Source organism: Oxyura jamaicensis, chromosome 14 (assembly GCF_011077185.1).
Source record: "Oxyura jamaicensis isolate SHBP4307 breed ruddy duck chromosome 14, BPBGC_Ojam_1.0, whole genome shotgun sequence".
In the NCBI taxonomy this organism is placed as follows: domain Eukaryota; kingdom Metazoa; phylum Chordata; class Aves; order Anseriformes; family Anatidae; genus Oxyura; species Oxyura jamaicensis.
Window position 1 is genome coordinate 4,824,991 of NC_048906.1, and position 25,479 is coordinate 4,850,469.

General features: G+C 44.4%; 1 protein-coding gene across 3 annotated transcripts in view; it reads left to right on the plus strand.

Annotated features, from left to right (window-relative positions):
- The window catches only part of TTYH3 (tweety family member 3), a 78,525-nt gene extending 53,046 nt beyond the window's left edge, over positions 1 to 25,479 (plus strand). Inside the window, exons 8-15 of one of the 3 annotated variants that reach the window (XM_035339215.1) lie at positions 6,284 to 6,339; positions 7,538 to 7,630; positions 7,733 to 7,825; positions 8,576 to 8,712; positions 10,746 to 10,922; positions 11,844 to 11,919; positions 14,122 to 14,223; positions 19,592 to 25,479. In XM_035339215.1, the coding sequence (XP_035195106.1) occupies positions 6,284 to 6,339; positions 7,538 to 7,630; positions 7,733 to 7,825; positions 8,576 to 8,712; positions 10,746 to 10,922; positions 11,844 to 11,919; positions 14,122 to 14,202 (713 nt within the window). In that variant the 3' untranslated portion in view covers positions 14,203 to 14,223; positions 19,592 to 25,479. The remainder of the gene's footprint in view (positions 1 to 6,283; positions 6,340 to 7,537; positions 7,631 to 7,732; positions 7,826 to 8,575; positions 8,713 to 10,745; positions 10,923 to 11,843; positions 11,920 to 14,121; positions 14,224 to 19,591) is intronic. The other 2 variants (XM_035339216.1, XM_035339217.1) reach the window with 2 other exon arrangements.

Sequence of the window (25,479 nt, forward strand, 5' to 3'; positions counted from 1 at the left end):
CGAGGCCAAGGGGAAATACATGACGCTATTGCCAGCCATGTGCTGTGTTAACTTGGTGACCCAAATCAGAACATTTGGGAACAATTTGGTTGATCCTGAGCAACTGAAGGAACAACCTTCCATGCAACCTTTCCATTTCACTTGTTCTTGTTGGCTTCTGCAGGATTTTGCTCTTCAGTGTCGTGCACGTGGAGGCTGCCAGTGGCTGGGCCTGGCACTCCCCTCCCCTCTCCTGCTTCCCCCGGCAGGGACAGTCAGCTCCCCGGCGTGAAATAAGGCTCTGTTCTGGCAGCTCCGCCAGCTCCAACAGTTGCTAAGGCTCCATAAATAACAGTGAATGGGGCTGAGTGAGACGCTGAAGAGGAGGAAGAGCAGGTGTTGTCACAGGCCTGAGCTGGAAGGCCGGCCTCCTCCGTGGGCTGCTGGTGTGTCAGCTCCCTGCTGTTCAGCAGCCGTTCTGCGTTCACAAGCACCTTTCCTTTTCTACAGAAGGAAATCAGCCTTGCTTCTGAGCCTGCCATCACACTAAGCAGCTGGTGGGGAGGTGATCAAATGTTCTGCCTTCCCATGTGAATTTCCATTGCTTTGCTGTAGTTTATGGTCAGGAAGCGATGGAAATAGGCTTTGGCCCCCTGTGTCGGGAGCATCCTGTGCACCTGAGCAGGAAGGAAGACCACAATATCAGCACTGTGGTATGGAACTGCTCAATGAGACTTTAATCCCAACAGTAGTTCCTTAAATACATCTTTATAAGTCTGAAAAAAAAGTGTTGGTATCCCTTTATATGCTTAGCTGTGAACTGTGGCAGTTGCTTTGTGGTCAGTTGAGCCGTGTCTGTGACAGGGACAGGCTTGAGGATGCAGGGCAGGCGGCTGGGAGCCAGACCCAGGGCTGTCCTCCTGGGGGAAGCTGCTTGAAGGCTCCCAGAGCTAGTGCACAGGCTCTTCACACACTGGTTTGCTGCGGGATAGATGGATGAGGCAGGAGCATTTTTAAGATAGTTCCAGCTAGTTTCACCAGAGCGCATCCTGCTGTGAATTTTTCAGTTCAGAAAACAGATCACTAAGAGAAGGTGCGAGTTGAAGGAGGGGCTGGCTCGCAGTCCATGGAAGAAGAATCCAATACCAGTTACCATACATGTAGAAAGCACATTTACCTTGCAAATCACTTGAGCTGAAACTGGACTGAAAGCAGTCTTTTTTTATTATTATTCTTGCCTAGGTGTCTGCTTTTGACCAGTGCTGGGATATAAGATACTGGGCTGGGGGCTGTCATCTGCTTTTAAGGACATTTAAGAACCAACAAGCAATCTTAAATGTAAAACAACCAGAAGCTTTATAGTGCTGGGTCAACTTTTCCCTTTAATTACTACCTTTGGTTGTTTTTAGATATGATGGGCTATAATATTCCCAGCCCTATGCTCTGGCATTCAGACTAGCACTGAGTGGCACAGGTTTGCATATTTGCAGTGCTTTTTTGCTGTTGGTTATAGTATTTTTCCCAGAAAAAAATAACAGTATTAGATATTGGGCAACTAGTATGTTAATATTTCTGTTTATGTATTAATTGCTGTTTACCAATCTAAATAGAATTAATGGAGCTGAGAATAATCTGATTAAATGCATCATTATTGTTGTAATGTTTTTAGCTGGCAAGTAGATGTCCTTGTTTTGTAGAGAAAATGTGCTGCATTTAAAAAAAAGGGGGGTGGGGGGGGATTGTCCTGGGATTGGGCAGAGAGCCTTAATACAGGTTTCCTGGAGGAGAGGCTTAAATCATTTTGCAGAAGAGCATGATATATGTGTGCCTAACTCGCCCTGTATTCATTAATTGAGATAAAGCCAATGGAGTTGAACAGTGGCTGTATAATCAGCTCCTGCTGCTAGTAAAAAGGCTTGGTGCAGCCAAGATGTTTATTTTCAAAGCAGGAGGCCATCTTCTAGTCTCATTCGTTTTCATTGATATTATGTTATTATCAGATGACTTATTGAATAAAATTAAATAAAAAGACAATCTGTCTAAACAACGGGAAGAGCTTTCTCCAGATTCTCTTACTGGAAAGCTGCATTGAGAAGAGACATTCACTTCATCTGAAAGAAATGCTGACCACAAGGGAGGGATAATGGAGCCTTTTACCTCCAGTCCGGCCAAGTTTCTCAGGCTGGATGCTGCAACTTAGCTGCTAGGTTATAAACTGCAAGCCTTGTTACATGTAGTCTCCTAAGTGGCCTCACTGATTCACTCTCATCTTAGAAGCCCAGAGCTGAATGAACCAGAGGGCTGACACCACCACCGTCCTTTCCTATCTGAGAAGTAAGGCCAGGACAAAACCTCGTGTGGGGAATGTGGTGGCTGCGCTGTTATTACTTGGGCTGAGTGGGTGCTGCCGGAAAGAGGTTGTCCAAAGAGGCTCTCAAGATTTGTGTTGAGCTGTTGTCGATGTTGAGAAGCTGTGTTTTCCTGCGTCGTTTTGTTGGGCTCCTGATGAGCAGAAAACTTTGCGTGGAGAGCACTTGGGATGGCTATGAGCTCCTTACTGAAAACTCATGATCAAGTCAGCCTGCTTTCACCAGTACCAGCGGTGTATATAAGAGAAATACAGTTGATATGCAGATTCATCCCTTTGCCTTAGGAAAACAAAATGTCTAGAGGGCAAGAAAACCTGGCCAGAAGAGTATCCTTCCTCTTTGACATCACAGGCCTTATACTTATATTTCAACGTCCTCTAATGACTGAACACACAGGCAGTCTCATCTGGGTATATATGTAAAAAGCAAGCCGGCTAGAGAATGCTTGAGTAGAGATGAAGAATGGCTGGGAAAAACTACTCAAGGTGTGGATTTTCTTTTGTAAACTAGATTTTTTTTCCTGATTGCTCTTTACCCTACAGATCTTCTTGCTGCCTTTTGGCAAGTGCATAATGCCATTTTCACGTTTCTGCTGAGCTTTGTAATGAATAGTAAGTAAGTCTCCATGGTTGCAGAAGCAATGAGTAGATTCTAGCAGCTGAAGCTGTCTTTAGTAGGCAATTCTGCTTTCCTTTCTAGGAAGAACAGACTTTACAAAAATAAAGCATTTCGGATAGTTCTCTTCCGTGCCTTCTGCTCCCACACTGCCTGTGCACTGAGAGAGTGGGTCAGGAGGACTGCTGCTAGCAACAGCAGGCACAGGCAGCTGCCACTGTGACCGTACCTAACCCTTCTCCTGTAGACTACATCTCCTCAAGGCTGGCTTCAAAAATCAGATCCGGCCTTCAGGAATTTTCCTTGAGAGGAAAATGCAACAGGAAGATAATTACAGGGGAGAAGCAAAATGGCCTGGAGCTGTTAGCAGAGCACAAATAATGGGTTAGCATAGCTGTTCTCTGGTCAGAAATGTGAGACTTGCTGTTGTACGGGAAGGCCTCCATAGGGATTAAAAGTGGTAAAGGTGCCTCCTGTTCTGTCCTTTCTTCCCAGCCTGGTGGTGTGGAGGCAGCGGTCACGCTCCTCTTCATTTACAGGCTTCACAGCACAGGATAACTTCAAGGCAGCCTCCGTGTCTATTGTAGCATTAGTTTTAAAGCACCGCAGCTATCAACGCACTATCTTCAGTGCAGGGGAAAGCTGCTCCTGCTGGCTTTGCCATTTTGGAAAACACATTTTACGTATGGAATGTCACACTAGTCAGCTGCAATGCTGGTACTGCTGCCGTGAAGCCTTGTTGATATTGCCTTCTAGAATGAAGCAAGGCAAGCACTCATTTCACCATTCTGCTTTTTACTTCACTTGTAACCAGCAGTCTTTGATTCTGGGCTCACAAGTTGCAAACTCTGATGGTATCGGGAGCTCTCATCTGTAATCTGCCCACCAGGGATGGTCCAGGAGGGCCTGAAGAAACATTTCTGGAGCCATATATTAGCAGTATGTCACGCATCTTGGTGCATTTGTAAAGGTGATGGAAATTTGATACCCCTCTGGGAGCCTATGCGAAACTTTTAGTGGTTTGTTTGTTTAAAATAAATAGGTGGCAAAATCAGAGCTGTATGTAACGTTCTTGCTGTGCTGTTCTCTCAATACAGGGGCACTGTAATCCATTTTTTCCTTAGCCATCCCATGGGCTGGGGTGACTTATGAGCCTGGGGGAGCAGTCCTTTCCTTGGCACAGTAGTTGTGCATGTAGTTTGTGTGGTCTGCTCAAAGTGAGGCCCACGAAGCAGTTCTTGCTGCCCTCCTGTCGGCCCAGGTTTTGCTAATTGCTGTTTAGAGGAGGCAGAAGTCATCCCAGAGAAAGAGATGATGGGGGGACAGTGGCGCATCTGGCAGGAGCTGCCCCAAAGTAGGCTAATGAATTATAAATCACAGCTGTCAGGTTGCATCGCAGCGTGCAGGAGCTGACGGCCTGTGTTACACCACTCGGTCTCCGGTGCGCTGCCTTGCCGAAAGGTGCATTCAATATTTATGGGAAGTGCGGCAGAATCGGAATACAGTCAGATCTGCTTCCTTCACAGCTCCCCTTGCTTTTGGTTGTGCGATTTGCTGATTTCTGAGTTGGGACTGATTAGAATACTTTTGTGACCTGGAATATGCATTAGCGAGTCACAGATAGAAGATTAAAGGGAATGGAAAGAAGGGTATGGAGAGAAGGGGGGAGGCAGTGTATGTGTTTTAGAGCTTTTGTTATCTTCACTGAGCAACCTTCACCCTTGATTTTTCTGAGCTGACGTGCTCCCATTCATCTGAACTGTAAATATTTGAGAATTAATCTAACAGTATTGGGACGATCAACTCTTTGACAGAACTCCTACCCTCTATAACACTATTGAGAATGGCAGGGGTAAGCCTGATATTTGTGATTTGTGCATGCTGACTTTCTTCAGGCAGTTGGTGTAAGTATTATGGGGGTCTCGTGAAGAGGGCACCAGTCTGCTTTCACACACATTTGAGCAAGGAGAAATGAAATTGTGTCTTCAAGCCTGGAAATTGGAACTTTAACAGTCCTACTTACCTGTGTACTCATAAACGTGAGTACCCAGTGAGCATGCTGCGATTACTGATGGCGCTGCTGTTAAAACGCATCTTTGGGATGTTACCAGCAAGTGATCTGAGGGCCCTTGAACAGATAACTTGTTGCTGGTATCCTAATACATGGCAGGAGCTTTCTTTCCTGACCAAGTCTGTGGTATTGATTTAATATGTAATATACCTTCTTAGCACAAGTCAATAGAAAGATGCAAAGGAAATTATATGCACTCTTTTAAGTAGTCTAACTAGAGCCTTCTAATTAAAATCTAATTACATGCAAGTGACATCCATCAGAAAACAGACTATGTTTACTTTTTCATCCCTAATGCACTTCAAAAAGACAAGAACTTGTTCTTCATCCTTTTCTTTTCCCAGCACATTCCATTACGTTGCTTGCTTGCTAGGTGATAATGTTTTTAGGAAATATTGCTGAAAGTTATTTTCTTGAACTAGGAGGGCTTTCTAACATTCTGCTACAGAACACTGCCTAAAACCAGTCTCTGAGTATGATACAAGAATCCCCAGTTGTGAAGACTCTTTTTTTCTTTGTTTGTTTTAAACACATGAGCTTGTATATTTAGGAAGTGGTACATCTCAGCATGGTGTGGTAGCGCAGGGATGTGTGTCTGCACCTCCTTTGGCCCAACATTGTGCTTTCACAGGTATTTTAGTTAGCAGCCTGTATTTATATCAGCACTGCTACCTCTCCTGTGCCAATGTTTCTGTGGCTGTTCAGTGACCTAGCTGGTGAACAGAACTGGCTGAAAGTTGAGTTGTCTCTTTGCTATATTCCCTAGGCAGCACTCTACCTCTGGTTGCTGTCAGTGACCATAGAATGTTATTCTGATACTCAGAAGTTACAGAAATTAAACATCCCACTGGATTTCTCCTAGACTAAGGTCTGGTAGTGTGGTTATACTGTGAATAGTGCTGACTTTGGAACTAAACTTTTTGATGGTTCCCCTGACTATGCAAGTGGGGCAGCCATGTGCTGCTTTATTGTTGAGAGCAAAACAAAAAAGTAGCAGTCTTAATTGCAGGGAGGGAAACAAAGAGAAAACAAATCTTTCTTCTATCCCCAAATGCAGCCTACATCCCTTTTTCTAGTGCCATCCATGCCCTGTAATCCTACACAGAGAGAGGGAAGTGATTCCATTTATATTGCATTTTCATTTTGTGTATTGCCTTCAGAACTTAACACCTCCCTTGTGGCAGTCGTAAACTATTGTAAAGCTGGAACAACATACCTAGTATGACTTTCTCCTCTTTTGTCTTTGCAGATACCTTCCGCTATTACATCACCTGTAGTGCTGGATACCCCAACCCTTTCCAGCAGGTGAGTGGAAGCACCCTTCCTCCCTTCCTTCATCCCTTCTCAGCGCGCTGTTCCTTGCAGGGCATGGGTTAAATGCTTCTGATGCCAGCATGCAGCAAATTGCAATGTGTTAGCTGTAGGAAACACTCCACCTGTTGGTAAAGCTTTGGTAGCTACTTCCCAGTTGTGCAGGTGATTTAGTGAGCAGTTTTTTTCCACCTTCATCAATGCCTGCATAGCTTCAGGTCCACGATGCCCTCTTACAGAGGCCCATATGTGTTGTGGTGAGGAGCATGGCTTTGTTCATGGTATCTCTGTTTACGTGGTGCTCTTCTAAGAGAAGCAACATGGAGACAGAGCACCCATAATTACTGCCAGGGTGGGAAACTACAGGCTTCCTGCTTTGAACCTCTTCTCAGAGGTTCTTTTAGATTAAACACTGGCAACACTCCGCTCCCAGACTGCAGCCACTTCAGTGGGTGGGGGAGTGATTCTTACAATATGCCTTCTTAAATCCCTTGGATGTTGGGGGGTTTGTATCCTGAAGTATAAACGTGAGTCATTATTCTTTTGTGTGGGGGCTGAAGAACAGCACCTGGGCCCATCCCAAACTTTGTCTTGTGTATCAGAGGCCAGAAGGAACCCACACCACCCACTGTTCAGCAGACACCAGCTGCTTCACGGTTTATATTTAGGATTTTTTAAGTCTTGTCTTCCTGTGTTTTCAAGGGTGGGGGAAGACCACTTCAGTCTGTGCACTGTTACCATCAGTTGCGTTTCTGGTTGTTCAGTGTAGTCTCTGACATGCTACAGCATGTGAAATTCCCATGGGTGCTTTAATGGGGCGTGAAGGCTGTACCCCACTGTAAACAACTTTCAGTGTTAACTTTTTCTCAGCCATCTAGTTTAGTAGAAGAATCCAGCTGTGTGCTGTGGTGAGAATACGAGTGCTTTGTGTCTTGTCTTTTCTCCTTCCTGTCTGTCCTGGCACTGGCCACAGTTCTGCATATGTGTTTTGTGCTTGCCCTTCTTGCAGGTTGGTAAAAGTAGAACTTAACCCTATTGTAACTGAACCCATGTCAGTTGAGACATCCTTAACTTAGACCTTTCATACAGGTGCTTCAGTATTTGGGAGCAAGACATAAATCTTAATTCCCAGGAGTTCTGTTGGTCCATGTGGCCTGAGTTGCTTAAATGCTGCATGTTTTGTGTTGAGCAGAAGCTGTCAGGAAGTCACAAGGCTCTGGTGGAAATGCAAGATGATGTTATGGAACTCGTGAGGTCAGCAAGCAGAGAGCACCCCACCTCCAAGGTAACTCTGTTCCCCCTCTGCTTCCCTTCCATGAGTACAAAGCCCAAGATCAGTTTCTGTAAAGCTCTTTCCTTGCAATAATTACTGTCTTGTTGCTTACAGGAGTATCTTATGCGGATCCAGGAGGTTTTAAATTCAACAGAGATCAACTTGCAGCAACTGACAGCTTTAGTAGACTGTCGAAGTCTGCATTTGGTGAGTACTCAGTTACTGGGCCTGCCCTAAGAAAACACAAAGAGGGATGTAGAGCATATAGCTTACTGATTATTTTGGAATTTTGCATCTCTGGTGTGCCAAAACAGTTTATAACAGCTTTACTGATTGATTCCTGCAGAAAGGAAAATGGGATTTGGAGCAAGCTAGCTTTCTATTTTTGTGTTTAAAGATCAGGGTAGGAAACTGGATAATATGCCTTTATGCATCTACAAGCTGCAGCCATAAGGCTTCAGGAACCACCAGCTTGTTTCCATAGCTCATAGCTTATTGCCTTTCACATGAAATGCCCTATAGCTGCAGTAAAGCATGATTGAACTGTTGCCCTAGCTGCATCTCTGAAGGTAGAGAAATAGATAGTCCATGCTTGTGTTCACAGGCAAAGGGACTGAGTGAAGGACCTGAGAGGCTTACTGAAAAATGTGGTGGCTTAAGTTGGGTGGATAAGTTTGTCTTGGATTTTTTTTTTTTCTTTTAATCTCTTACTGTGGGGGGCTTAAAAAAAACTGCTATGCCTATATCTGATTTGGGCTTTGTGAGGGGAAATAAAGGTTAGATAAATTATGAAAAACACTTGAGGACCCTGAAATTAAAATAGAAATATGCTCTGCAAAAGGAACTATGAACTCTTAACTTGTTTCAGAGAACATAGTCCAGGGGAAGGGCTTTTGAATTAGAACTCATTGTTAACTCTCTAATGATCAGGAAACTCTGCTCATTTTTTCTCTCCAGGATTACGTCCAGGCTTTGACGGGCTTTTGCTATGACGGAGTGGAAGGCCTCATCTACCTGGTTCTCTTCTCCTTTGTCACAGCCCTCATGTTCAGTTCCATTGTGTGCAGTGTCCCACACACTTGGCAGCAAAAGAGGTATAGAGAGGGTTTAGATCCTGTAGTGTTGTAGAGCTCTTTCCTAATGAAGACTGGCTATTGGATTTGTGCCCATGAGCATCTGGAGCTCTTTCCCATATGATCCCAGGAGTGTGAGGCCTTTTAAGCACAGGTCCAACAGAAAAAAAAAAAAAAAAAATCTGCTGGCTTTGTTCTGGTTGTGGTTAATATTTACATCTGAACCTTATTGCACTGGAACACTGTGTGCAAATTACTCAGTACGCTGCAGGACTATGAGCCAAGTCAGAGATGAATGTTGATAGCTGTAGAGAAAGGTAATGCTTGAACTATGTGCCATCTCTGTACAGTACCTATTCTCTTGTGTTGCCTTGAGTCATTTGTTCTAGTATGGGGAAGAGAACTGGAATGAGAAGCAGTCCACACATGCCTTTCTTGTCTTTGCTAACACTGGGGCAACTGACTTGCATAGTTTCTAATAGAAACTGGGAATGGTCCTGTTTGCAATAACACAGGCAGATGAGATGCTTGCACACCAGCGGCACTCATGCAACAGCAGAGTTGTTTGGCACTAATATTAATTATGGCAAGCAGGCTGATGAGCAAGTCTTGAACAAACCTTCCCAGGGTCTCATTGACTCACTGCAGCACCACATGCAGCTACTAAAATAGCTTTGATTTTTCTGTTCTTGTAGAAAAGCAGTAGGCTGTGCAGCAAATTCTTTTCTGTCGTCCTGAAACATGATTTTTGTGGTCTAAGCCTGAGCGCAAGGTTCAAAGTAAAATGGAACATCCTGAACAATAGCAGGAAGCCAGAGCCCACAGGCCTGCAGTGCCCACAGAGAAAGCCTTGGGAAATGCGTCAGAATAGCACATAAGAAAATGGCTGGTTTCCTTACCTCTTCCACATGCAGCTGTAGAGGCATTTTCAGGAAGAGAATGGTAGTCTGCCTGATCAAAGGAGAAAGGTTTATGCAGTGTTATCTCTTGTGCTGCCTTCCGTGTGAGCTGCTGCCCATATTGCAATCCCCAGCAGGCTCAGGCTGCTGCTGTGAACTGAAAGATTCCCTCTTGCTTTCTCTGGAGCACCATTTCTTCCTCTAGCTCCCTCAGGGAGGTGATGGATGTCATACTTTATTGCCTGTAAGAGAATGTGCAGGCTGCAATTCCCTGCATAAATCTTCAGTGCCACCTTGTGGTACAGAAACTGCAAGCGATACTTGGGATGCTACAGCTATGGCCATGTTGTCTCTCCTGCAGGCAGCAAAGCATTTCCTATGGAATGTTTTACTAGCTTTTCCAGCATCACTAAAATGTATTTCAAATCTTGGAGCTTCATCCCATAATTAGGGAGATAAAATAATAGTGTATATTACATAGGTGGGACGGGAGAATAATACAGGAAGGGGAGGGGAAGGAACCAGCTAACAGCTCTGCTCTTTATTAAAATAAATTCCTGGTCTTTTTGAGAGAAGAAAGGCTCTAGAAGCAAATGTTGCAACTTACTATGTGTAGAGGTTTGTGGGATTTTGTTAGAAGCTGAAGCAGTCACTGGGTAACCATAGCGGAAGTTCAGAGAAGTCTCCAGAGACTTATCCTTAAAAGCCCTGTGGATATCGCTACAAGGAATGGAAGGACACAGTCTGCAGCTTTGAAGGTTGTCTTGAGTGATGCATGCCACTATATCTTCACTTCCTCTTTTACATAGATTTTTTTCATGTATTTGCTGTGTATTTTGGGATGTATGTCCATCCTTCCGTTATATGGCTGGGCAGTTGCAGAGCTGTGCTGTCTGCCAAGCCCTGAGAGAAGACCATAGGGAGAGTGTTGCAGGGGATCGTGCAGCCGAAAAGTCCAGATGGTATCTGTGGGAGGTCTGAGTCACAGTGGTGTAGGCTGTGTTTGACACTGCCGCCCTGAGGCATCCCAAATGGGTATAAATGTGGAGGTGTGGAAGATGGTTGGGAGGTTCCTAGGATTACCATGGTTTCCTGCAAACCCCACGTTTGGGGTAATTGTAGGGTTCTAGGAGGAACTTTTTTTCCTTCTTGCAGAAGCTCAGATGATGATGGGGAAGAAGAATCAGCTGCTCAGGGGAGCAGACAGACACACGATAATCTTTACAGAGTGCACATGCCCAGCCTCTATAGCTGTGGGAGTAGTTATGGCAGTGAGACCAGCATTCCAGCAGCAGCACACACAGTCAGCAATGCTCCCGTCACAGAGTACATGTGAGTATCCTGACAAAAAGGCCGTACTGCAACTTGCCCGAGCTGCTTCACTCGGATTTTGTCGTTGCTAAGCGCTGCGAGGCTGGTGCTTTCAACCAGGCGTTGGAGGTGGTAAGGGATTCTGTCTGAAATGTCAAAAGGCATGTTTTCCGATTAGACATCTGCTGGGAGAAGGGGATTGCTTAAAAGTACTGCAGTAGAAAGGGGTTTATTAGGCAGCATACTCAAAAAAATGTGAATCACTTCGTACCGTGGGATTTAGACATCTGCCTACAGAAAAAAAATAGTAGTATTGTCCAGGCTCCTTATTGCACAATCTGATCCCCAGAAGACCTGACTCTTCAGATAGAGCAGTTTTGCGAGAAGATTTTAAGCCTCCTGAGACACTGAGAGCCATAACAAAACCTGCAGGCTCTTTCCTTCCCAGTAATTGCAGTCAGCTCTGACATTTGTTGCAGTCTGGAGCTACCTAGTGCAGGTGGGACCTTCAGAGCTTTCTCCACAAGTGCTGAACTCTGATCACACTTTGACTCCCTTCAGGGCCCGTCTCTTTTGGGCTGCCACATCATTTTCTTCCCCTTAGACTTTGTCCTTATTTTATCTCCATTTCTACAGCACGGCAGTTCTGACTCTGCAGAGAGGCAGATTTTTCACACAACCCTATTTTTAAATCATTCGACGTGATTCAGTGTGGGCTGTTCCAAGTGTAAAGATAGTGCTTAATCTGAGGAAAATAATGCTAGTTTTGTGTCCTTAACTGAAAAAGGGGATCCACTTAGCCTGTAAGAAAAGCTTTGAGGGAGACTGATATCATACAGTAGTTCTGGGGGGATGTATACTCTGTCCCATGTCACTGTCAGAGACCTTCCCCAGAGAAGTGTGGCACGTACCCCCATTACCATGTGTGTCTTCCTTTCCTAGGAGCCAGAATGCAAATTTCCAGAACCCCCGTTGTGAGAATACCCCGCTCATTGGCCGGGAGTCCCCACCTCCCTCAGTAAGTCTCTCTTTACTGCTCCTCTCTGCTTCAGCAACTTTGGGGAATACACATTTACCACTCCTGTATACTCTCAAGGGAGCTGGTTGTGTAGCCAAGCACAGGATCTGGCCCATAAATGGCAGCACTTTGAATAGACGAGCTGTGTCTCACCTGCCATGGAGAATAAAACTCAACTCTACTACTTTTGACGTTGCACATAAAAATAATAAAACTAAATCTGATAACACTGGTAATCCTATGGGCCCAGTCCTGCCACCACTGAAATGCATGAGTGTCTTGGTGGGTGACTTCAGCAGGATGGTTCACTTGCATGCAGTATTCTCGCTATCTGTGGCACTGGTTCCTCAAGTTTACAAAGAAATTTGTTAAAGCAGTAAATTCAGAGTTATTGCTGAACCTCTCTCCTTAATCTGCCCTAAAGAGACAGTAGGATGAAATTTGTATTTTTTGTTGCTGTTGAGAATTTTTTTTTAACCTTTGTTTCACAACTCTTTTACGTTCTTTAGAATCTATTTTTGCATTTAATTTCCTACAAAGGAAAAAAAAAAGAAAGAAAAAAGAAAAAGAAAAAAAAAAACATTTTCATGGAAGGTTTTGATATTTGGAGTGTCCTGGTAGCCATTTCAGTGTGCTGGATAAAACATGGGCATGCCTTCATGTATGTGTAAGAACTAGATGAATCTTGCCCTCCTTCACTGGATCTTGTGAACCTTACGCCAGAACCTGGAGAACATGCCATCGCAGTGCTCGTTAGCTTGGTGGTGTGATTACAGAGGATGAGTAGTAGCATGTTTAATAATCAGCCAGTCTTCAGGTATAGGTAAAGAAAATACACTCAGCGGTGCACGATTCAAATCCATGGGAAAGATGTTGGAGGATGGAGTAGGAACTGTGGTGGGAAGGGGGACATCACATTCATGTTTTCAGTTCAAAATGATGAGTTCATCTCACCATAGAGAAAGTGAAAAACTGGAAGGTTAATCCTTATCTTGGTACTTGGCCAGGTTTCTTGCAACCTTCTTAGAAATACAGATGGTTTTTCCCAATCCCTGGTATTATGAACCACAACCTCTGGTAGCATTATCTGCTCTCAGCAACGTGACAGTCCTCGGGAGGAGCTGACGTGCCGCACACAGTACAGTATGGCAAGAGCTTGCTTTACCACTGGCATTTCCTGCCTCTAGACCTGCCAAGGCATATGTTCATTCAGTGTCTGTAGGCCAAAGTCCTGCCTCCCCTTCCCCTACAGCTCTCGTGCTTCCGAAAAAGCATGCTCCTTTCCACGGGGGCAAGACATTCCTTGGTTCTTCAGTAGCTGTTTGCATTAATACCCTGAAGGGGGATCCGAGTCCTGGTGCCTTCAGGCTAGCTTCTGAGAAGAGCTTTATTTTTTGAGATTTATGAGATTTATTTTTTATTCCAGAGGAGCTTGACTTGACAGCCACCAATATGGTCTGTAGGGAAGTGTAGGAGCTGGAGGAGGAGAGTGCATCACTGCTCCTGGGGAGCTTCTGCCTAGGTGAAGCAAGGAATGGGCTGTAAAATAAATGTATTTTCTGGAGGGATGTACTGATAATAGATGGGCAGTAGAGAGAACGCAAATGCTGTCTGCTATCCTGCTGTACAGACAGGTAGCAGGGGGCTTTTCTATTTTGTTGTTTGATTTGTTTTCCTTTTTTTTTTTTTTTTTTTTTTTTTTCTTTGGTTTGGTTTTGTATTCACAGCTCTCCATAGTAGGTGGCTGAGACTGTATGGAAGCTGAAGAACTTGCAGGACCTGTTTGTAGCAAATTATCTGTTAGAAAGAGAGCGATAAAAAGAGAATATTAATGTGCATGTCCCTGCCTCTTTCTGGGAGGGAGGAGGAGGGGGTTAACCATCTCAGCAGGGTATGTCCAGTGAGTGGACAGAGCTGATATATTCCATTTAGCTTCTTTCTGAGAACAGATGGTGAAAACTAAGATGTGATGATCCTGCTGCATTGTTTGTCCGTTACTTTTCCTGGCTTTTTGTTTGTTTGTTTGTTTTTCCCTCCTCTCATTCCTTCTGTTTTCTCCTTCTTGCCACAGGGCTATCCCCTTAGGGTTGTAGAGACCACCTTGTCACCGACACACACCACAGCGTTTCACTTGCTTGCACTGTGTTTTTCATGCACGTTGAGGCTGCACTCTCTTTTTCTCTCTTTCTTGCGTCATCACAGTTGTATTTGGCTGCCATGGACAGTAGCAGCCATATGAGCTGGCAGCTTAAGCCCTCGGACAGTGCACGGACATACTGGTAACAGCGCCCGCAAATGGAACAGGTACTGGAAAAAAAGGTCCTTCTTGCTCAACCCCTTCTCCACTCCCAACCACTCCTGTCATCCCTGCACTGTTTATCCCAGGCCAGTGCCTTTTATTTCTTCACATTCCTTTCCTCTGCACCTCCCACCCCATTCCCTCCTTGCCAAGGGTTAAAGTTACTTAGTTGTGCTCTGGTGCAGACTGAAGGAGCATTATTAACCTTGGAAGGGCTTCTGGTGCACGATGTGATGGTTGGAGAGGCCCGTGCCTCCTAAAGGCTAACTCACAGCTGCTTTGAATCAGAGCCCATGCTGGAGAACAGCTAGAACATGTACTGAGCACCGCTTAAATGTACAAATAACGTTGCACTTCAAATGCAGCACCGAAGTTCTCCCATCCCAATAAGCCATTTTCTAGCAAGAACCAATCTAGCAGCTTTTCAGTCAGGACCAGGTGTCTTATTTCAGCTTTTTGGCATCCCCTGAGCCCTGATGCTGTTCTCTTTGTATTGACTGGTCATAACAGCATGTGCCCACAACCGCAGATACTTACCTGCCACATGCTTTAAGTTCCTCAGTAGGATTTGTAATCTGTTGAAAGATCCTAGCTGGTAATGGTGGCCTGTCCTAAAGAGTTGTTTCAATGCCTGTTAGATCTGTGTGCAGCTCCTCTTTTTATCCTCGTATTTAAAGTCAGAAAGGAGTAAGTTTAAAAAAAAAAAATCCTGAAGGGTCCAGACATGAGCACTAAGATCTATTTCATTCTGTTTCCAAACCTTTTACTGTTTTGTTTGATCTGTGTGTGTCCAAATCATTCCATCCATCTCCCATTGGCTCTGAACAGGGCTCTCTTAGCATCATTTCACCGTCTGAATTCCCAACGTGCTGCTGTTGCTGGTGATCTCCGAGGTAGCCAGTGTGTCCTCCCTCATGGTGGTCCATGAGAAAGCCACGTGCAGACAGAGAAGAGCAGCTAGTCTGCCTTAGGCCTTGTAGTTTTTAGCTTGGCTGAATACAGGGTATAACTACAACACCCATGCAACTCACCTGGTGTAAAGGACAGTGTTGCTCCATCAAGGGAGCCACAACCACAACTGGAAGGTGTTGGTTCCAGCTGGAACAAAGGCCTGCTGCTTTTGGCCTGCGCAGCCAAAGGCCCGTATCTTACAGTCTGTTCCCAGAAAGACACGTCCATAAAGCTGCTGTTCCTCCATTTCTGCTGTTCTTGTTGGGACTTAGCCTCGCATTGGGTTCCTTTCTGTCATGCTGCTGCTTGGTCTGCCTTCTTGCTGCCTTGTGCCATTTGTCTGCCTGCCTTGTGATGTGCTGGGAGGTGTGCTGTCTGAATTGGGGGTCTTGGTGCCTTCTCCCATGGTGCATGAACACAAACTTGTCTTGGAGCATGGTGCTAGCACCCTTGAAAGGGTCACAACTTTCTTCAATCTTAAGTCTTGTAAAGACTGCTCTTGGGCTTGTGGTGGCTTTTCTCCTTTCTGGTTCCTGCAGGTGGTATCGTAGAAAAGCTAGAAAACTGCTTTGGGTCTATCCCATAAAATATTGTCTGGGGAAAAAAAAAAAAAAAAATCTAGTCTTTATTCTGGATTTGAGATACCCTCTGGGCTGGAACATGATCTCATTTCAGTTTTCACTGTCTTCTGTTTACCTAAGGTCACACCCAGAGTTTAATGTGGCTGTCTGCAGGGCTAAGAAAAAGCCATCGCATTCTTTCCAAGACCTTAAAAACAAACAAAACAAACAGAAGCTCTGTTCTTTTGACTTGGAAAACTTAAGTCCCTTTGAATTCAGAACCCACTGGCTGGAATTGGCTGTTTCCCTCCATGTTGTATCTCCCATGCATAATGATACCAAACCCTGTTTGTTTACTGTGCTGTAGCTATTTGAGAGGTGGATCAGCTTTTAAGAACTTGACTCCAGAAGCTTTGGTCTTTATTGGCTTACCTGAACAGCTCTGGCAGGAAATCAAAGTCAAGGTAGCCAAAGAGAGATGTGTGTGCTTTTTTAACCACAAACAGTAAATGGTTTTTACTTGGAGTCATGGTTTCACGTGGTAAGTGATCTTCCAGCATTGCTCAGTTAGCAGTGAAGTATTCATGACCTGCACAGTTCACAGGACTTGGTAGAATTCATGATCTCTAAAATTAACTGATTATTCTCATTAATTTTTATTAGTTTTTGCGACCAGTGATTCCTTTGTATGCAGGTTACATGTGTTTTATGTGCTGGCAAATTATGCCTATCAAATTTTGTATGCCCTCAACAAGGCTAGATGTAAAGGAGAGACTCTTTCTTTTAAGAAATGCAAAAATAAACTTGCGTGCAATCAGCTGTGTTTGTCCTAGCTGACTGGTAAGTGACTGAGAGGAGTGTTGTGTGGAATAACACGAGACACCTGGTGAAATGGCAAGAAGGCTGTTAGGTGCTCCGCTCAGGGGAACTAACAACGTGGTGAAGGTCCTGTCATCCGTGATAAGTTTAGAAAGGTACAAGAGGGCATATAGGCACCTGGGCGCTGAGAGTACTGGAAGAATCGATGCATTCTGCATGTTCTTTAACCTTCTATGAAAGCTCCTCTTTAAAGGAAACTAAATGCAACTGTGTACCTTATGGCTGTGTCAGGCACTGTATCCAGGTTATCTCAGAGCAGAGACCAAGACCTCCTGAGCTCTGAATTGTGCTCAGGCTTAGAAGTCTTTCTTTAGATTTTTTTATTTTTTTTTTAAGGAACTGAAGTCTAAAGTTATTTTAACTGTGGATAATACATTTTGATTTCATATCCATGTGACTGGCAAGTTTGTGCTGATACATCTTCATCTATTGGCCTGTCCAGAGGTAGGGATCTGTGTATTTCACAGCATCTTTCCTTTGCTTGCCAGCAGAGGACTGAAGGACTTGGGCGAGAGTCTGCCAACAGCATATGGAGCAAAACATTCATACAGTGAACCTAACACGGTGACAAAAGATTCAGTGCATGCTTGCAGAGCTGTGCTGCTTATGAGGGGTGTGCAGAAGTGTTTGCTCTCTGCTTCCAGTTTTCAACCATACTTTTCACGGTCATTAAAAATATACTTTAACAGAAGGAGTAACTGGTTCAAACTGTAATGGGAAAAGGTTCAAAGGTGCAAAAATCCTGAGTTAAGGAGAGAACATCAGCCCTAACTCTGACTGTTGAGTCTTGATTTGTTCCTTGTGGTGGATTGCAGGTATGTTTGAATGTAAAATGCTCTCTGCTTGACTGTCCAAATCTTGTGATCCTGATTACTTTGTTTCAGTGTCTCTTAAACAACTGTGGTGTTTTTTTCTTGGAGGAGGAAGGAGTGAATTCTTTTCAACTTCTCCCTCCACAATGAGCGTACTTTGTACATCATTGAAATGCAGTTCATCAATTGGCCTTCCTTGATTTGTAATGTTCTAAAGAAAGTTGATGCTGCAAGTTGTGTGCTGAATCTATATGATTTGTCTAGCAAGATGCACAATGACCTTCCATGATCCTTGATTTTATTTTCTAAATACTTCTTAAAAATTTTTAGCAACTGCAAGTTCTGTGTTCATACTCATCTCCTCTGACACTTCACATATAGAATACGAATGGAAAATGAGCAATCAGATGCCTTCTAAGACCCTCTTTTTAGCATGATGCTTGGCTGGTAATTTCAGCATGATGCTATCTGAAATGTGTCCTACTTATCCTATGAGAAACCTCTTTGACTTCTAAGCCTCTTTGAGCCTGTTGGGTTAGTCCCATATGTTTTAATAATGCCCTAAGCTTCATTTCTGAAACAGTAATCATACTTCATAAACTGTATAGAATATACAGTTCAACTGGCTCAGCTTGGTATTTTCTACTTTTTCTTTCTCAGTGGCAAAAAATACATCTTAAAAAGAGAAAGAACACATGTACCCTTTGTCTTCTAAATATAGATGCCATTTCTGGGCCAGAGTTTTATATTAAGATCCATTTTCTGCAGAAAGTTTTCCAATTATGGAAGACACTAAAAGTTGAGTGTGCAAATAAGCCCCAGGTGTCTTCATCTTGTGCCAATAGGGTCAGCCCTGCTAAAGGAGCAGTCTCTCTCTTCTATTGTGCAGAGGTTCAGCCCGGTTTGGTCTTTGAAGGAAAACTGATTAAAATACCGTTAACTCTCTGAAAACCCCTTTGAATATCTGAGCTTTTGAGAGCCTAAGGATGCCTCATAATGTTCTTTCCCAGTGTGCAAGATAAATCCTACCTCCTGGTGGGGAACTGCCTTTCAGTTGTCTCTTTGCCAGCTTAACTGGCTATTTCACGTGGTACAATTTTAAAGGTGATAAAAAGTCAGTATGCTGAAAAGCACTCTTGGGAAGTAAGATGTGGATATTATAGAATTATTCAAGCTCTTGCTGGTATAAAAAGAGGAAAAAAAATACCTGTCCTCATTGCTTGGTTGTTAGTATCATGGTAGCAGAATCCCAGAAGCAGTAGCATGGTCATGATGAAGGCATTGAATACATTGGCATAAAAAGACAAAGACTTCTGTTCTTACTGCGGCATGTGATTTGCATGCTTTTCAGCTCAGTAGTCAAAACTGAATGGCATACATTCCCCTTGTAGTTTCTCGGAGCTGTTTTGGATTACCTTGCTTGGAATAAAAAAAGAAGAAAACAACCCCCAAACCAAAGGCACCTCTCATCTTTGTGAATTTCTTTTCTCACCCCCAGGCTGGAGTCTTGTCTACCACTGCAGGCTGGATCCCAAGCCACTGGTGGATAATTAACCATCTGATAATTGTTAGCTAATATCATCTTGTGGGATAGCAGCCTGTTGCCGGTCTGGTGGGGTCTCTTCTTTCTCAGGCATAAATTTTTCATTCTTCCACACTTTTCTTTCGAACTGTCCATCTGCGACGCATGCAGTCTTCTGATGCCCTCACTGCAGTAAAATGCAAAGTACTTTATTTCCATTTCCTTTTCAACCTCTTATTTCTGGCAACGTGACTAATTGAGGACGAAGGTATGTGGTGGGTTTTTACATCTGCATCACTTCCATTTCTGTCTCTTCTCCCAAGTGAAATATGGCATAATTTGACTCGATGACTGTTGGATTTCCTTCTCCATCGAGAGCTTGGTTAAATCATTAGCTCATCTGCACTGACCTGGCCAGCAACCTTGCAACAGGCTTGACAGTATGTTACTCAGACTTGGCTACTCAATGATTTGTGAAATTTTCCTTGTCAGACCAAGCCAGCAGCTCCTTGATATACAGTAAATACAGACCATTTTATGCTGGGAGGCGGTCATAGTCTGTCGTTCCATGTTTACATTAGTCATTATGACTGACTTTTCTGTTCTGTTGTTTGTGTTTTGTTTTTTTTTTTTTCTTGTCTTCCTCCAGTACACCTCCAGCATGAGAGCCAAATACCTCGCCACCAACCAACCTCGTCCAGATGCTGGCAGCGTGCATTAAAATGAAAAAGCTAAAGCAAAAAAAAAAAAAAGGCAAAAAACAAAAACAAAACAACAAGAAACCCACATGTGCAGTCAGACAAAACAATGTGCCAACTGCTGTGCCCCTGTGCTGTCCTCGTAGAACAATCCTGCTGTTCTGCCCAAAATCCAGTGCAGCTCCTGTTTCTCCAGCCCAGACCACCCCTCCAACCTGGTACCTGCCTACTGGAGTGGAAGCCCCTTTTGAATTTCAGCCTTCACTTTGCTTTACCTGATGTGCAAGAGAGAGCAAGCACGTGCAGGCAAGCAACCAAGAGATTACCATCCCGTCCTGAATTCCAGCTGCCTGGGGCCAGCTTTAACAGAGTAGCCCAGTAGAAAATGTTGGTAAATATCTTCTGCCCCTGTTTTTTCCCCTTCTGTTCCTCAGAGGGATGCGGTGAAAGATGGTGGTAGATCTTGTTACTTCTGCAGTGGGATCAGCGGAGCTGCCCCGTCTGTCAAACACTGAAGAGGCAGAATTTCGTGTCTGTGACTAGCGAACAATGAGGGGAAGCTGAGCCAACGCACAATACAGCATCTGGGGGGGAGTCCTCCGGTCCAGCACCCTGTGTGAGGGAGGAAGAAAACCCCTGCCTCTTGGTGTCACTGTATATCCACTGTAATCTGTGAGCCTGTGGCTCTTTTCTAGAGAAAACCACTCCACTAGCATGGTAACTTAAAAAAAATCAATTAAGAAAGCGCTGTTTTCTTTCCCACTATATCTAGCATGTGAATTCTCCAGGAGGAGCAGGGGGTCACAGCACCACCTAAGTACCCGGTCCATTGCTCTGAATCTGACCTCTCTGCTCCACCAGGGAAACCCAGGTACTTGCAGATGGCATTCTCGGTGCTGCTTTTATGAGGCCGACACACAGAACAAACAGGAGCCAGCCACCACCCACTTGGTGCCAAACTTTTCCAGGAAAAGACTTGTAAGACTTTATGGTTTTATTTTTGTGCTTTTTTGTTGTTGTTGTTGTTTTGTTTTGTTTTTGTTTTTTGCACTTAAAGAGTTTCAGCTCTCTGATATTAGGTCTTATGGGACAGTCAGCTTGCAAAAGCAAGAGGGACTGCAAGCACCAATGGGTTTATAGAAAATGCAAACTCCCTGCAGGAGTGACCTGTGAACTCTGGTGGACTTTATTTTTCTTTTTTTTTTATTCCTTTTTTTTTTTTTTAATCACAGTTTACAGCACAGGGTTGCTGAACTGGCACTGAAGGAAGTTTTTTTGGAGCCTCAATCCTAACAAACTCACAAAATCCTCAGTATATCTTCTTCTGTGCTCCAGAATCAGAAACACAAATGCCATCATTTGGGCATTTGGAGAACGTTGTGACTGTCAGAACATATTTTTTTTCTAATTGTTTTTGTTTTTCAAGGCACATTGCTAACCACTATCTGACTATATTCAGGCACATGTAGGCATTTTTCTAGGCATGAGCTAGATCAAGGCTTGCAAAGGGGCAGCTGGGTGCCTGCAAAGGGCAACATCCTCCATTGGTGCTGTACTTTCCACTGAAGAGCAGTGCTCCAAAGGGCACTGACCACTTCCTACTGGAAGAGCAGGCTGCCTCTTGGGCAGCTAGTAGTACTGTAGAGTACTGGCCTTTCAGTAGGGAAACTATGATGTTCCTTCTTCTGTTGATTTTTTTTTTGTTTTTGTTTTTTAACCTCTGAGCAGCAGCATCTCAGTGTGGCTGCTGAGCATGATATTAAATAACTGGCAGAAGAAATAAAGTGGGAAATATCCCTCAGACTGGAGTTGGGCCATTGGCAGAGGCAGTTAATCTTCACGTTGGTGATGTTCAGGCTTGGTGTCCCTTTACCCCACGTTTGCTGTACGGGGCGCAAAATCTACCAATCTGCCTTTACTCAAGTCAGTTGCCTTCTTGCAGTGAGGTAAGGATTGCTCCTCGCAATGATGGTGTTTGCTCTCAAAGGATACCAGCTCTGTGGAAAGCGAACTTTGAGCTCCTCTTAAGAAGATAAACCACTAACAGAACAAAAAGCTGTAGGCCAGCTTGTACCATTCAAAGGAGTGAGGGAGAAAGGGAAGAAGACAAGGCACCGCGCAACCAGGAAGAGAAGGTTTGGGAGAAAACTTCACACTTCACCGTAAATCTGTGGAAGCAGGATTTTCTTGCTCAGGACTGAGTAGGCCTTTCAGACACGTTTGATGGGCTTCACACTGAAACATACCTCGGTGTTATCAAATAACAAGGGCAGGGAAACATAGCCGCAGGTTGTATGGAGGGATTTCTGTGGCTCTCGAGCACCAGGTATTCCACCCTGTCTTAAAGCCTACCAGAAGACCCCAGGCGTGCAAGCACGTGGCACGGTTAGCTTGCAGAGCCCAAAGTATGCAACTGCTATCCAGGGGGGGACTGAACCTTCCCCTCGCTTTGAAGAAAGAAGCAAGAGCCATATAATGCTTACTAAGAACAAATCGTTTTGCCGTCATCTGTCCCTGCAAGGGTGTGCCCAGATTGCTACTTTGGCTGTCATTTGTAGGGGAGTTGCCCTAAAATCTGTGGCCTGATCCTGCTCCATGAAGGCAAGCGTTTTGGAGGCTGGAGGGTGTGGGGAACCCTGTGAGGACAGGTGCTTCTGTATACTGACATTGCTGTATACAGAAAGCATCCTGCATATGGATGTGATTGCATTTTGGGAGGGGTTGGATCCAAATTGCCACAGGGGCGTTGTCTGTGCCAGCAGGGGCATGGGGAGCCTGTGCCTCCTGTTTGCAGCACCTAACGCAGCAGCCACCTTATCCTGCTTCCTTCCAAGGCTTGGCGTAGTCACTCGTAACACCCAGAACAGCTTCTGACAATGTTGGGGCTTGCAGCAAGGCACAGATGTGGAGATATGTGCTCTGTGACTTCGAAATATAACTGGAAAGAATGTTATGGAGATGACGTTTTGCTCTCTGGAGGCCAGCATAACAAGACTGCAGTGTGAGCTGTGTACTTTTGTCCAGCCAGCACTTCCTTTACTTGACATGGATATTGCACTTTTGTAAAGCATCCTGGAACTCTGCTGCCCCGCTGCATGCTGTGCAGAGCGCTGGATAGGAAACACAGACAAACGGTTTGGTTTTGTTTTATTATTGTTGTTAGTACTTTCTTTTTCCTTTTTTTTTTTTTTTTTTTCTACTGGAACCTTGAGCGACAGTGTGGCATTTCTGCAGGCTGGTCTGAGTGGATCTGCTGAAGAACAGATGGCCTTTGCCTATTCTTATGGCTGCGACGTAATCAGTCTCATCCATATGGTCACACTTTGTCTGAGGAGTGGACTTTGAAAAGCCAAGATCTCCCAGACTCTGTGCCTCCCTCTCGGGTGAACAGCAGGTGCTATCTGGCGAAGACTCATCTGTTCTGGATGGCATTCATGGTTGAGGGAGTCCAAGCTCTTCGGGCTGTAGGGGGGAAAGCTGTAGAGACCTCTCTCTCTTCCATTGTGTGTCTTTGTTCTTAATGTGACAAAGCGCCAAGGCTGTATCGCTTGGCATGTCCCAGCTGACCTTATCAGAACATGAATCATGTCACTGGTCGCTAACAAAAGGGTCCAGGAGTCAGGGGAGCTGAGATTGGCCTCTGGACGCCTCGCTGACTGCAACAGGGAAGGCGGCTTGTCCGGTTGAAGGTGACTGCATCGGTGAAGACACTTCATGTTACTTTTTCAGAAGCACAAATGTGGTCATTGGCTTGTCTGGTTGGCTTGGTTTATTTCCACTGCATCATCATGTGTGAATGACTTTTTCTTTTGGAACTGAGAACTCTTCCAAGCACACGAACATCTCCACAATGTGAAATGTAAATAGCATGTTGGACTCTTGCGTCCAGTGTTCAAGACTGCATTGTAATTGTAAAGGAAATCAAATCAAGACTTGGCTGTGAATTTCTTGTGCTGTCTTGGGAATATAACTGTAGTGTTTGTATCCTGTATGTACTATTAAACTGAGTTCATTTTATGTGCTGATAAAAGGGTTCAAGCTAAGATTTTTAGCGTGCATCCATGTACCCAAATGTGAAGGATGGAGTGCTCCCTTCCCCTCCTGTCCTTTTTAAGTTTTCTCCATTTGATAGGTGTTAATTTTCCGTGTACAGTCATCTCAGCCAAGATGCAAGGATGTCCATTTGAGTGCTTTGAGGAGGACATGGGGATTTCAGTGATCCCAAGTCAGGATTTCTATAGCAGTTCCCTAAAAACTATGTAGTGTTCACATTAAAAGCTTGGCCTTTCTGAGAGTAAACAGCTTCTTGGGGGGCTGCCTAGCCATCGCTCGTGAGAGCTCTTGGTACTACAGGGTGATAGCAGGCAGGATCGCATGGATACCCGTGCGAGCAAGGTACAGATACCCGTGTGGATAAACCCACGTTAACTTCTGGTCCCGCCTTCCAGCAGCAGCTGAAATTGCATGCTGAGCCCTTTGAAGAAGAGAGCAGTGTCTTGGCTTGTTGCTTAGAGCCACCCCACCTGATTGAGGTGCAGATTAGGTGGGTGGGTTTCTCCTTAGGTAGGGAAGGGTCTTTGAAGTACTTCCTACATAGGGACCAAGCCAGGGTCTTCCCCTGGCAAACAAATCTGTTAGTAACTCACTGAACGTCTCCGGGTGGGAGGGGAGAAGCCCTCCAGGCAGATACTAAGGAGTAGATCTAACACCTTGAGAGAGGGGGACCCGACCAGACTTAATCTGTACCTTTGGCCAGGTGGCTTCTTTCGTCGCCAACTACTCTCATTTTCCAGAGGTGATCTGTGTGCGTGCGATGGATGGTTTCTAGTCCTTCCAGGAGGCCCAGCAGAAGCGTGGGATGCTTTGGTAGCAGTTCCTAGATGGCTAACAAGCAGTCTGTGCTTTTGGGGGGAACAGTGGGATCTCCTGCCAAGCTGTGATGGTGAGTGTGTTGCCCAGCTGGGAGAGAGAAGGGATGGGTCGCCGGTGGCCCCGAGCTGCCAGGTGCACACCCAGCCCCTGTGGCTGCGTGCGTGAACAAAGTGGAACATAAATTGATGTTCAACCAGAAAGTTCATAATACTCCTTTCCTAAAGAGGATAACTGTAGCATGAAGCTCTAGGTGCTCTGCGTATTTGATACCACATTGCTCCTCACTATGCAATTCCAAACTCCTTCCTTCCTCTTCCTCCTCTAATCTCCCACGAAGACTTCTCCAGTGGCCTCTGTGCAGGAGGGCACTGGGCTCCCAGAAAAGCTTCATTTCTTTCATCGTCCTCTGCGCTGGGGCCGGGTGCCCAGCTGCCATGTCGTGTGCCTCAGGTCCCTTGTTAACGGGAGGCCCCATGAGTTTCATCCACGTCATTCAGAGGGAAGTTTTTTTTTGTTTTATTTTGTTTTTTTCTTGGACACTGTGCACAGAAACCTAATGGTGAACATGTACCTGGCCTTTTTGTAACTTTTCTGTTTTTTTTTTTTTTTTTTTTTTTTTTCTTAACCATAATGGTTGTATATCATACCACTTTATATACATATATAATATATAAATATATATAATTTTTTTTTTAAACTTTGAACCTGCTAGTTTCTTTGAAGAGTTCCTGCACTTACCCAAAATGTTTTTAAATTGTGAGGGTTAAAGAGGATTGAGCCCATTTTTGTATCTTTACTTTTAATTCTGTAGTTCTATTGATTGTAATGTAGCTATTTTTTACTGTAACTTTTTGGTTTGCAAATACTAAAAAAAAAAAAAAAAAAAAAAAAAAAGAAAAAAATGTAATTTCTGTGGTTTCTATTCAGCTTGGGTTTCATGTTTTAAAAATAAACAATATAAAACCAC